A 12,951-nucleotide genomic window follows, 5' to 3' on the forward strand; every position below is an offset into this window, starting at 1 on the left:
GGTTCCTCTGGTGACCACGAGGCCTCGGGTCGACCACGTCACAGAGATCCTCGTGTAAACTGGAGCGGGTGATGTTCTGGGTCTTTAATCTAGATTACAGAGCTGGAGCTTTTCTACATCGTGTCGCCACAGACACCGGTGAATTTCATGTGGTGAAACGACAAAAAAATGACGCACAGTGACATTTTGGATGTCATTTCTTTGCTCCGGTTACGTTAAGATGGGCGAGACCAGAGATTTTCAAACATTGTGACAGATCCTTATTCAGACTTTGACTGGTCCATGAATCTGATTGGATCTAAACCACTGTTTAAGTTTTTTTTTTCTGTTGAGAGGTGAAATATGACCCAGTTTCAAATATTTTGCTGCTTATTTTGTTTGTGGCTCAGTAAAAGCATGATACCGCCACCACTGTGCGTTACGTGAAGATGTGTGTTCAGGGATAATTTGCTAGTTGTGTTAGTTTAGAATTTAGATTATGTTTTAATTATGTGTAGATGGAGTTTATTTATTGATTAGTTGACTTCTGAAGACTACTGGATTTTATTAGCAGGTGTCAGAATGAAGGAGGGTACATTTTGTATTATTTGTTATTTTAAAAAATCATGTATTAATTTCCTTTAACCTCACTGGTTTCTCTTAATCTAACTAAATGAAACCGATTTAAAGCTCCAGATACTATCTGACCTTTGGGGGGGCGGGGGGGATCGTGGAAATATATTAGTTTTGATGAACAACTACTAGAGAAAATCTGTTGTAATTTTAAAATATAAAAAGAAAAAAAATAGATCTAAATTAACATAATTCTGTTATGGGAATTAAGCACAATTATTAAATAAAAACAACTGAAAAGAAATAGCCACTTTAGTTGTTTATCATTTTTAATCAAACCCATTAAGGTCCAGTGTGGAAGTTTCCAAAGAGCCGCTTGCGGCTCCCGAGCCACAGGTTGTAAAAATAACATAGAAACACATTAAAATACTTTGTAGTTTGTAATGTGACACACTCAGTAACACCTTTGCACGGTGCTGGAGTTCTGCAGGCTGGTCGAGCGCCGCCAGAGACACGAACAGTGAAACGCTTCCCTGCAGATGAACCCAATCCAGAGATTTGCTAATTCGTAATCTGATTACTGAGTTTTATTATCAGATCAAGGATCATCTCCGGACCTTTTGGTGTCACTGCAGCTGTTGAGCTTAATAGGCTGTTCTGCTAAGTGCCTTTAATCCATTTTATTTTTCAGAGCTTATGAAAAAAAAAACGCATGTGGCTTTTGACTTTGACTTGCTAATAAAAGCCCTTATCTTACAATAACGATGTTTTGTTTTTGTTTTTGTTTTGCAAGGTTTTTTTTTTTTCCCTTTTCTTTTACCTTAAAGGTTGAGTACCATCGTTGTATTTCCAAGCCCCCACACACACACACACACACACACACACCCCCGTCAGCGGCATTGTTTTGTTTTGCTTGCGGAGGAGGCAGATGTTGCAGGCCGGGGTGGGGTTATTATCCAGACAGGGGGGAGGGGCCCCGATTTTCATCTGCGATTTGCAGCCATCTGCCTCCTTCCAAGGCCGAGCAGAGCCGCTCCGTCTGTGCTGTCCCGGTGCCCTCTGGGATTTATTTAGAGAGAGAGAGATTGTGTGTGTCGTCGTCGGAGATGCACTGTCACTCAGTTTGCTCTGATAGTGAGGCACTAATAATAATAATAATAATAATAATAATAATAATAATAATAATAATAATAATAATAATAATAAATGCTGATGAGGTTGTAAAAGCTTAAGAACATGTTGGATGTGAAACCAAAATGCTCCAAACTGAGCGACACATTGTGAAACAAGTCAAACGGCTAGAGGAGGGAGAAAAAGGAGTGTGTGTGTGTGCGTGTGCGTGTGTGTGTGTGTGAGGGGTGACAGGACCAGAAAAAGGATTTCCCCCCTCTGTGTTGCCATGGAGACAGCAGTGGATGGAGGATGACTGATTTCCTGTACAGCTGTAGAGAGAGGGAAGGAGGTGGAGCCGGGTGAAGAGAGTGAAGCATCCAGGTTTTATTTTCCTCTGCTACACCAGAGCATTCTGGGATATTTTAAGTTTAGGAAATTTACCAAATGGAAAAAAAAAGAAAGAAAGAAAAAAGAGAACCTCGGACGTTAATCTGATCCAGCTGCTGCTGCTGATTGGAGAACAACACATGGAGCTTTTTTTTTTTAAATTTTTTAAGAGAGACAGGATCTGCAGAAGAACACTGAAAAAGACGATTGGTCAATTTTGTTGTGAGGGTCAGATCCGACGACAGTGATTTCTGAAAATGGTATACGGAAAAAAAAAGCAACTTCAAACTGTAACGTGTTTTATTTTTTGTCACGTCTAAGTTTTAGTTTACCAATCGAGAACTGCTTCTCTTTATTGTGAAAGTAGCAGCACAAAATTGTTCTGTGAACAGAGCACGACATGTGGCTTTCACTATCTTTTGCAGATAAAAATCTTAAAAGTGTGGCGTGCTTGTATTCAGTCCTATTTGATCTGTTGCGACTATAATGGTATAAACACCAAATGCGTTTTGAGCGTCAGGTTTACGTTGAAGGTCTATGTGGAGGTGCGTCCAGAGAAGTTGTGGTGCGTTTTGAGCGTCTAGCGCGGTGTGATTTGAACCTTTTGGAGCATTTTGAGCATTTGATCCGTCCAACGGAAAACAACGGCTGTAGCTGACGCATCTGATCCGACCTTGATGCGCCTCCATGTAGACTTTGAATGTAAGCCAGACGCACAAAACGTTACGTGTAGAGCAAAATGTCAAGCTTCTGCATTCAAGGTGCACAAGCGTCGAACTTGAAACATCAGACAGGTTATTGAGGGGCGAAATGATTTTAGTGTGAACGCATCATTAGAAAGCAGAGACTGTTTCTAAAAGAAGGAGAATCCTGTTTACCGTTTGTCACAAACCATGTAGAAGACCCCATTGTGAAACATGGTCATGGCAACATAATGCTGTGGGAGTTGCTTCAACAGCAACAGAAATGCTGGTGAGAATTAAACAGTTTGATGGTTTAGTTTAAAATGTCAATGATGTGTTACAACGGTTCAGTCAAAGTCCAGACCTAAATCCACTGATTATTTGGCCATTATGAAACAAATCGCTTTCTCTGTCTCTCTCTCTCTCTTTTGTTAAGGGACATTTACAGCTACATCTACAGGCTTGAAGACATATTTACATTTTGTAGTGGCTGAAAGACTGAAAGAGTCTGTGGAGCAAACGATTAGGGTGGATGGCAAAGAGGCCTTCCAAACTCAAACACCTACAACTCACCATTACATTGAAATCAACAAAATACAGAGAGCAGCATGCAAAAGAAGAAAACTCTGCTAAATAGCTTGAACACAAATATAGCACAATTTATGTAACATTATAACTATTCAAACAAAAACAACATACCAATATTTCAGATGTGCTCTCTCCGTACATCACCAATATTTGTAGAGAGCTGAGCAAAAGTAGAGGCGACGCAGAAACCAGTCTGTAGTGTGGTACACTACTGCCACCTTCAGGTCAAATTTAGATGTTGCTGACGGATGTGTTCCAGCAGGGGGCAGCAGAAGCTAAAAAAATGTTAGACATTTTTTTCTTTACTTCTTCCTTTCTTTCTTTTTTTCTCTGAAAGTTAATTATATATTTATTACACACATATTCCAAGTATTTATTGCTGTTAATTATGATGATTCTGGCTCACAAATAGTGATGTCCCAATTCTGCTTTTAATCAAATTTGAATATTTCATATTCTACTAGTATTTTACTAACTGCAAGTCAATTTACTGTACAGAATCATCAATATCAATGTTTGGGGTTCCTTTGTGTTAGCTTTTTGCATCATGGAGATGACCTGTCTGTGGCTCTAATGAGCTGTTTAAAAAGCCAGGTTGGTTTAATAGTGACATTAAGTAACATGTATGCGCTCTCTCAACTTTTCTTTTGCTTTCTGGAACACTAATTACCAAATTACAAGCAAATTTTGGTTTAATCAGAAAGACAAATCAACAGTCATGTCTTTTTTTCCCCCCATAGCCCAGGTAGGGCATCTATGACTTTGTTGTTGGTTCAAGAGTAGTTTATCTCCAGAAATGCAAAAGTTGTCCAGTTATGCACATTTTTTCTTTTACTTAACTTTCTATTTTTATGCGTGGACATATCACTTTATGAAAAGCATTGACCTTTTATGAAGTATCCACCTGGTGTAGAGGGGAGTCAGTGATAATCTGCTGGAAAATCATTGACTATGTAGGTAATAATTATAAGATTTCTGTCAAAAATCATTCTTATTGTTGTTCAGCAATATTCAAATATATCGCTTTAGAGGTGAATTATAAAATAAGTTTCACTTTTTCCAGTTTAATGACTAAAATAAATTAGCCATTGAATTATACTCTGAACACACTGGGAAATCTGCACGCCGTTAGTTAAATAACAGACAGCAGCTCAATAGTAAGATACATGTACCTGTTTATTTGATGTGAGGAACATTAGTACCGAAAAGGCACAGAGCAGATCCATTATTACAAATTATTTCTTTTAACAGTAGGGTGACAAAAAACAAAAAAACAAAAACAAGAAAACTCTTCTTTTCCTGCAGGAAGATCCTTTCACAGAAAGGATTATGGGACACACAGACTCTTACAAAGTGTAAGTAGGACCATTTACTAAAGCCGGAGAAGCAAATCACAACGACATGACGAAACCTCTCAATGGCAGGGTTATGCCTGCATGGCTGTGTACCTAAACATTTGAGTTCAATAAAAAAAAAAATTCTTGCTGCTGCTGATCAAAAAAAATGACTTTGACACCTTCGATTAATGAACAGCCGTTGTAAAACCACAGGAAGAAAAAGAGAAATTCCTTTAAATTTCATAGCAACATCAATTTAAAGAAAGTGTTTTATTCTAGAGGTTGTAATACTTAAAACAGACCTGGTAAAGCTGCAGAGAAGCGCGACTATCCACCTTATTCCTAGCCCTGACAAGTTTGCGTTAATTATGGGCGCGACTTCCGCCGCAAACCGGAACCGCCATTTGTTTACATGTTAGCAACTCGCTAACCGGCTTTCGTCAGAGGTTTAAAGCTGTAAAATATGTGGGAACACCAGCTGTCACAGCTTAAACTTGGCGATATTGTTGTTGCCGCTACCTGCAGCTAATGAGGAGTGGGATGGTGACTTGAAGAAGTGGCCGCAAATAAGCACTTAGCATATGTAGCTACTTCGCTGACTCATTGCTCCGGATGCAGATGCGGGTTTTATTCCGTTTGCTTTTAGTCCACAAAATGAAACGAGCACAGACAAAGCATTTTGGGTTCTTTATTCAAGTTTATATGTATTTTTAAGCCACATTCTTTTTGTTTCCTCATCTGTCGGTAGGTATAGACCGTTACTTTTGTTTTTGGAGCACGTTCAAAAGTAGCCACAAATTAAATTTGGTCTGATTATTAGAGTACAGTCACGACCAGCGCAACGGCTACCGGAACTCCACGGGGGCATCTAAAGGCGGTTTTCCACTGGGAAGACTCTAACTGGTTCATGTGTGGTCCGGTTCCAGCCCTGTGGGGAACTTCTCCATATTATGGTCTGGAGCGCACAGCGGCAGTGGTGACCTCCACGCTTGTGTTCGTGGTTAAAGTCATAATTGCGCTCCTCTGTACTGAGCAGCTGTCTGATAGCAGACGCCATGTCCTTAATCAATTTTTACTTAATATGGTACAATAACCAAAAAGAGAGATATAACGTCTACTAGGAATAAAGATTAGCAAAAAACCCTACAAATTACAGTGAACCACTGCCACTTCCGGTGGGCGCCGGAAGTAAGACCCATAAACTTTCCACAGCACCTTCTCCCAGGAATATGGTGGATACTATATTACTAATTAAGTTTGGCAAATGTGAGGACTTATTGCTGACACTTAAGGCAACCATGTGGATCTTAAACATCAGCCAACCAAAACAGAATCTTAACAATAATAAAGTTGTGATATATGTGTAAGTTATTATTTAAGAAATAAGTTCATGACACACACCAGAAGTTTTAGAGCACTTCAGACTGAGCTAAATGTGTTTGTTAGCATATCTTAGCATACAGGCTAAAAATAACCAGAACATCCAACCTGACAAAATGAGCACATTTACTAAGTTGTATTTAGAAAATAAAAGGTTTTGGAGTTAAGACAAGTGAACCGATGAAACCATTAAAGATAAAACATGAGTGAAGCCTTATGAACGCACTTGGTCCTGTCAGTTCCTGAGCACATTTTTATGCTAACGTGGGATTAGTGGGCAGAGCCTGTGACAGCTTCAGCTCCTCTCTGGAAAACTTTAAATAACTCTTCTAATGTTGCCAAAAGTTTTTGTTGACGACGTCAGTGTAAAAAACAGGAAACAGGCTCGTGACCCAAAATTGCAAGTTTTGAAAACAGCCACAGGGAGCAGCAAAGAGCTGACAGGAAGACGTTAGTGGCTGGCTAAGTGTTTCCTGCTGTCAGTGCTAGGGTTCAAAGGTTAGCATGGTCAAGGCATGGGTCAGGTGGAAGTTTTAAAAAGGAACAGTTCCAAAGCTACAAATGTTTCTATTGCGTTGTTACAATGGTTTTATTGCAATGCCAGGTAGAATTGGCTGTTTGAAGTACACAATTAACAGAATGCTGCCCCTTCCCACCTATTGCTGTGCATTGTTGGTCAACTGGCTTAATGAAAGCTGCAACATGTGTCCCTTACTTCCAAGAAAGTTAAAATTAACAGCTGGAAATAAATATCCAAACCACAATCTTCAGCTTATAACACTGTTATAAAACTACGGCAGACAAAAAAACGACCAATATTTTGTCCAACGTAAAGTTTCAGTGAGCGTTGTTCTGTATATTTGCTTAAGGAACAGTTCAATTTTTTTTTAAAGTGAAGTTCTGTCTAAGGGTTAGAAGTGGTTTAAATCTTTTCTACAGAACAGGAAGTGAGAATCCTCCCTTTCCTGTTTGATAAGCCACCAATTTAGCATCCAATATGGCCGTCACATATATAGACCATACTGAAAGTTATAAATTGAAAACCAGTCTCCTGTAATATATTATATTAACAGTGGCATTCAGTGTTGTGAAACCACAATTTGTGAGCATATTAAATAAAAAAAAAAAGAGAAAAATTCATAGTTATCGGTGTGTGTTGTTAAGAAAAGTTAGCACTAAAAAACCCACAAATCTCGCTGTTTTGGAACTTGTGACGAAAACTAACTAAACTTCGATGTGAAGTCCCTCTCCACTCTGACTTCTGAAACTAATGGATCTCAGGGTTGTGATAAATCCAGATCTGTTGGTCCAGGAGGCTGAAGCTAATTGCTAGTTCAAGGTGCTAAGCTAAAGCTAACTTCTATTGGCTTGAAGTAACTCCAGTACAAAAAAGACCAACAGTGATTATGAAGATTGGAACCATTCTCAGGTTGTAGTGGCTGCTTGTTAACAAAAGAAGCTGATTATTATTTACACAGGAAACACAGGAGGCTGGGAAGCAGTGCGTCAATAATAATCTTCCTCTGTGAAACATGTACAAAGAGCAGAACATAAAGTGCTCATGGTCTGAGTGATAAAAAGTAAAGTGGTTTAAATATTAATAAAATAATGTCACTTAGTTACTCTGACCGGAAGTTGCTTTACATGTTTCACTGTCCGTTTACGTTTCACACAGGAATATTACTGGTGACGCACCGTCTCCAACCTCAACTTCCTGAGTAAATGACCAACTGATGTAAACATGGCAGCGACTTAAAGGCTCGTAAAATAAAGTTTGCATAAATATTTTTAGAGTTTTATAAAGACTGTATAGAAATCCGCTTTGGGCTTAGGTGTCCTTGCGGATAGCAGTTAGCATGATCCAGACTTGTATGAAATGAAGATGCCAAGGTAAGATACTAACTGCCGATAAGATCTCACTTCCCTTTATGTCTGCTCATCAAAACAGCATTAAAAGCACGTTGCAAATAACAGTTAAAACTGCAAAAATCTCTACATATTTTGGCATAAATGTTGCTTTTCTGTTCCAATATAAGATGCTCATGTTTAATATATAAGTGCAAAGCAAAGTTAAACCTTGGTTTCTAATCGTGCAAACCTCTCACCAACCCATGCCTGCTAATGACTGTGGTTTTGTTCATCTTGCTCAAGTATTGCATCTCAGAAATGTTGCCTTATATAATAACACAACTCAGTGTTGATTGTTCGGTCTTCTATTTCGAATAAATCCCTTTTTTCGTGTAACTTTTCAAGACTCAAATTGCGTTCTGTCGCATTTAAAACTAAGAAACTATTAAACCAAAGCCTAACCTGCCACATTGTTGCATTTATTCTTCTAATCCGTAACAGAGCGCCATGTTTACCCACGCCGTCTGCAGTGTATCAACATGTATCAACAACACACCTGACCGCCTGTATCGCCATGTCCTCAGGCCGTCTGGACTCTTACTGGGAGATTGAAATGACAAAACCAGATGAAACCAGTTAGTCTGGTTAGTAGCTCCGCATCCTTAACACTGCCACCGAGATTTGTTCGTAATACTGAATGACAGCAGAATATTATCTAAACATACACTATATTTTTTTTATATATAAAAATACATCTAAAAAATGTTTTTGTTTTTTGTTTTTTTGGTTGGAAGAGGATGTGAAATAAAAACAACGCAACAGATTCCAGTTAAAAAACAAAAAGAAAAACAAAAGATAAAAATCAGCACTGATAGATGGCTAGAAGTGTAAAAAAAAGACATAAAGCATCAACATGCATGGGTTGTTTTGGCTGACAGCTCCACTTTTGACTCCACATCACACAGAATTGTATTTTGGCCACAAAACTCGACTGCATGCTTGGACATGTAGGCGCTCTCTCAGGCTCACTCCTGCCTGGAAACTTCGGCTAAATTTCACAGGACGAATAGAGAAACGTCGTGAAGCCGTTTAAAAAAGCTGCAGAGTGAGCTCGATTCGTTGACTTAAATGTGCATGAGAGGTTTAAGAGATTGCAGAACCTTTGATCTTCATGGCTTGAACGTCGGGAGAGGGCTGTGATTGTCAAGGCGAGCGTTCGACACCTGCATAGTGTTGCCAAGGCACGGCGGTGGTGTGTTCACATCAGTTTACATGAAGAAGAAGAAGAAGATGATGATCGTAGCTCCGGTTCGTCGCGGCGGAGGAACGGTGGACGTAGATCAGGCGTTCTAATTTAATTCCACTTTTTGTTTTTGGCTTGTAGCCCAGAAGACGTCCATCTATTTATTTACAAACAGTCCTGCTTGTCTTTTTTTTTTACCTCCAGTCTTTGCATGGCTTCAAAATGCGGCTGAAACAAAAACATAAAGAAAGAAGGATCCCTTTTGTTACCTTTGAGCAAAAAACAAACTCCGTCCAGCTGTTTGTTCTGTCTCTCTTCATCCAGAATCCTCCTCGCCTGCATGTCAGTCTCAGGAAGTATACGAGCTTTCTCGTCGCCGGTTTGCTAACCGTTAGCAGATGCACCGCCCTCGTCCGCCGCCGTCACACCACGAACTCGGGCACCTCGTCGTTGGTCAAGTCCAGGGAGAAGTACTTGTTCGTCCGCTTGATGGAGAAAGGCTGCGGCTCGCCGAGCGTGCCGGCGCGCTGCTCCGACAGGCCCTGGTGTCCCTCGCCGTCGTTCAGCTCCTGGGCGCAGCCGAACGTGTAGCTGTGGGCGGTGTCCTGGCAGAGCTCCGCCCACTGCTGGCAGTCCTTCTGGTAGAGCCGGATGTCGTCCAGCGATTGGCTGTGGCGGTCCGTGGAGGACTGAGGCTTCCGGCTCGTAGTCGTCTGTGAATGTGAAAAGGAACAATGTGGCCGTTACTTTTACTAAGTGCTGCTGTTTGATTTCCTTGGTGACCAAATGAGGTCGAAACCTGTTTTGGGGTGCCTGTAGCTTACAGCTTGGAAAAATAGCAACGTTTGTTGCATTTTCAGTGGTTCTTTTTCGCGCTGCGCTGAGCCAAACAATCTGAACTAGTTGAAAAACATCTGCCCCTGCTGTCAGATCAGTCAGATCTTCAGACTAAATCATCCTTGTGGTGCTGTTGCATGTTTGTGCTAAATTATGCGGCTTTCAAAGGGAGGGGGAGAAAAAAGAGCCACACTGGCTGAACGTTTACCTCTGGAAGGGTGGAACCGACTGTGTCAAATTAGGCTGGACCGTATAACTGGGCTGAAAATAACTTCAAAACACTTTGGAGGTTTGTCGTCGTATTCCACCCTGCGGTTGCTTTGTCTCAGTGGCGTTGCTGCGTGTTGACGAAATGAGTCGGGGGTTACCTGAGGCAGCGACTCGATGCTCTGTCCTCTCATCTTGACGACGGTCTCCGAGGAGCTGGAAGTGGAGGAGCTGATGTCTTTTACTATCAGGCCTGAAAAGAAGCCAAAACACAAACGTTTTAGAGCAAATCGCAGAAACGTGGACGCTGCGTGTCGCGCCCCTGGACGTCTGTACCTGAATATCCGTTGGTCTGGTCTGGTGACATCGTCAGCATGTCCTCGGTGATGTGGATGCACAGCTCCTGGTCCAGAGCCATCTCGTGAAGCTCCTCATAGTCTTTGGGGTCGTCAACCAGCATCTCAATCTCTGCTGGGGACAAAAACAATATCAGAGTAAAGCAAATACAAAACTTAAAAAAAATACAAAGGTCATTAAGGTCAGATTTATCATCAGGGCACTCAGCATAAGCCTGAGTGTCGTCTGCATAGCTGAGCACGATCATGTTTCCAGAAGGAAGGACACAAAGTTTAAAAAGCGCTGGACCTTAAAGTCAAGCCCTGTGAAACAAACACATTTCACTGCTCGTCTCTGTGAGCTAGACTACAAACACGTCAGACAAATACAGAACAAACGGGGACACAAATCATCCGCTCTTACCGTCGTCGTCCAGGATGCGCTCTTTGCCGCTGCTCTCGATGCCGGAGGTGTGGGAGCTGCCATGGCTGGTGGTGGATGAGCTGCAGGTGCGCAGGGGCCGGTGAGGGGCCTGACCCGGGGCCCGGAAGCTGTCCGTCTCGATGCCGGACGTGTGCGAGCTGCCGTGGCTGGTGGTGGAGTGGCGGGAGAGGCGCTTGTGGTGGGACACGCTGCCGGCGCTGCTGCCGCTGGCGCGGGAACGCTTGTCCAGCTGCTCCATGTCCAGCTCCAGGGCGTCGCTGATGTACGACTCCCGGTACTGCTTCTTCTCTGGAGACACGACGACATGAGAAATGTTAATATTTAGCACGTTGATAATTCACAATCTTAAAATTATTTCTTTCTTTTTTTTTTTTGCAGAAAATTGAAGAAGCACTGTAAGAAGATGCAGTGCTAAGTAAAAAAAAACCCTAATGGACCGGACCGCACAGCGCGGTTCAAGGGGCGTGAACACTTCAGCGGAGCATCGTGTGTAAACGAACACCGAACTCACCTTCGTTTTCCTCCAGCCGACGGACCTGCTTGAGGACGGGCTGCAGGTTCATGTAGAGCCGGTGGCTGTTGCTGAGCAGCTGCAGCAGGTGGCGGGAGCGCAGCGGGCAGCCCGTGTAGTAGATGAGCTTCCGGGCTGAGGGCAGACCGTCGGGGAGGATCTCAAACTTTTTCCCCTGAAGGAGCAAAAGAGAGGGGAAATGAAACATTTTAAAAGTGCCAGAGAGGCTGCAGGGTTTAACAGCAAGCAGGAGTTGGTTCATGATTCTGTGCTTTATTTTCTCACGCAGAATTTTGATGATTTTCCAGAGAGAGGAAAAATGAAATCGGTTTGTTTTCCTCCCCCAGATTTTGTCTTTAAATGAGTCTAAAAACATGTTTGTGTGTCTGTTTCTTCCACACACCTGAATACTTTTCTTCTTATTTGAACTAAGTTCTGACTGCAGGGCTGAGCTAAGCTTTGTTTATTTCAATTTTGATTTTTTTAATGTGTAAAATATAAGCCATCTTTTATTTCAATTACACAGAGCTGTTAGGAATAGTAAATATTCAATACGTTGAAACAATCCAAACAAACTGTCTTATTGTAAATCACCTTCCTGCTCAAATTCAATGCTAAAAACACAAAATATGAAGAAAGTTACAAAAAAAAAAATCTCTAAAAACTGTTCTCACTAAGTTTTCTGGTATTTAGCAAATTGAAATAATTGAAATAATTTTGGTAATTCTAAGAGAAGTGTATTCTGATTTAACTTCAGGCAGTGTGTGTTTGTGTGAAAATATCTGAATCCAACTCTAAATTATATTTTCCAAGTTTAGGCATTTAGTAAAACATTAGATTGCACTTTATTACATAATGGTGCAGTTTGAATATCAAGCACTTTCCAAATCTTGAAAACACCTAATTGAAATTCAGGCATGTTTAAAAGAAATAGACATTAAGAGTTTTTTTTGGAAACATGATGAAGGTTGAAATAACATCTTCCTAGATATTCCAGCAGCATCACAAGCCTTTTCTGCCTCTCTTTGTGAAACATCAGGATCAAATTAAGGCAAGATGCAAAATAAAAAGAATCTGCCAGTCTGAAACACGCCCCGCCTTCCTGGAATGTTTTATACCAAAGATAATCTCAAGTCCAGAGCCCCAAATCCTTCCTAACATCTGGTGTTTATTGAACTCCCCGTCCGTCTCTCCGCGCCCCGCTCGCTCTCAGACTCGCCCGCCGGTGGATGACGCAACCTATGGGTTGGGTGAAAGCTGGAAGCCTTTTGTTATTCTGAAGAAGGGCAGGAGAAACCGTCCGGGTTCAGGCCACCCAACCGGAGCCACGCCACGGCTCGCTGTCACGACGCTCCGCGTGGGAAAACCACCCCCAAAGAAGAAGAAGAAAAAAAAAAAAAACGAGGGAAAACAGGACGTCTAACACAGCAAACCCCAAAATAAAGTGATGGATCCAGACATTTAAATTATATTCTAAAAAATCCA

General features: G+C 41.4%; 1 protein-coding gene across 3 annotated transcripts in view; it reads right to left on the bottom strand.

Annotated features, from left to right (window-relative positions):
* Positions 1 to 8,716: 8,716 nt before the first annotated feature.
* The window catches only part of frmd6 (FERM domain containing 6), a 30,066-nt gene continuing 25,831 nt past the window's right edge, over positions 8,717 to 12,951 (bottom strand). For 2 of the 3 annotated variants that reach the window (XM_016676314.1, XM_007561841.2), the window contains exons 10-14: positions 11,467 to 11,641; positions 10,935 to 11,243; positions 10,512 to 10,646; positions 10,337 to 10,428; positions 8,717 to 9,844 (exon numbers count right to left, since the gene is read on the bottom strand). In XM_016676314.1, the coding sequence (XP_016531800.1) occupies positions 9,554 to 9,844; positions 10,337 to 10,428; positions 10,512 to 10,646; positions 10,935 to 11,243; positions 11,467 to 11,641 (1,002 nt within the window). In that variant the 3' untranslated portion in view covers positions 8,717 to 9,553. The remainder of the gene's footprint in view (positions 9,845 to 10,336; positions 10,429 to 10,511; positions 10,647 to 10,934; positions 11,244 to 11,466; positions 11,642 to 12,951) is intronic. The other variant, XM_007561842.2, reaches the window with a different exon arrangement.

The sequence above is a fragment of the Poecilia formosa genome, unplaced genomic scaffold (assembly GCF_000485575.1).
Source record: "Poecilia formosa unplaced genomic scaffold, Poecilia_formosa-5.1.2 Scaffold131, whole genome shotgun sequence".
Taxonomy (NCBI): Eukaryota; Metazoa; Chordata; class Actinopteri; order Cyprinodontiformes; family Poeciliidae; genus Poecilia; species Poecilia formosa.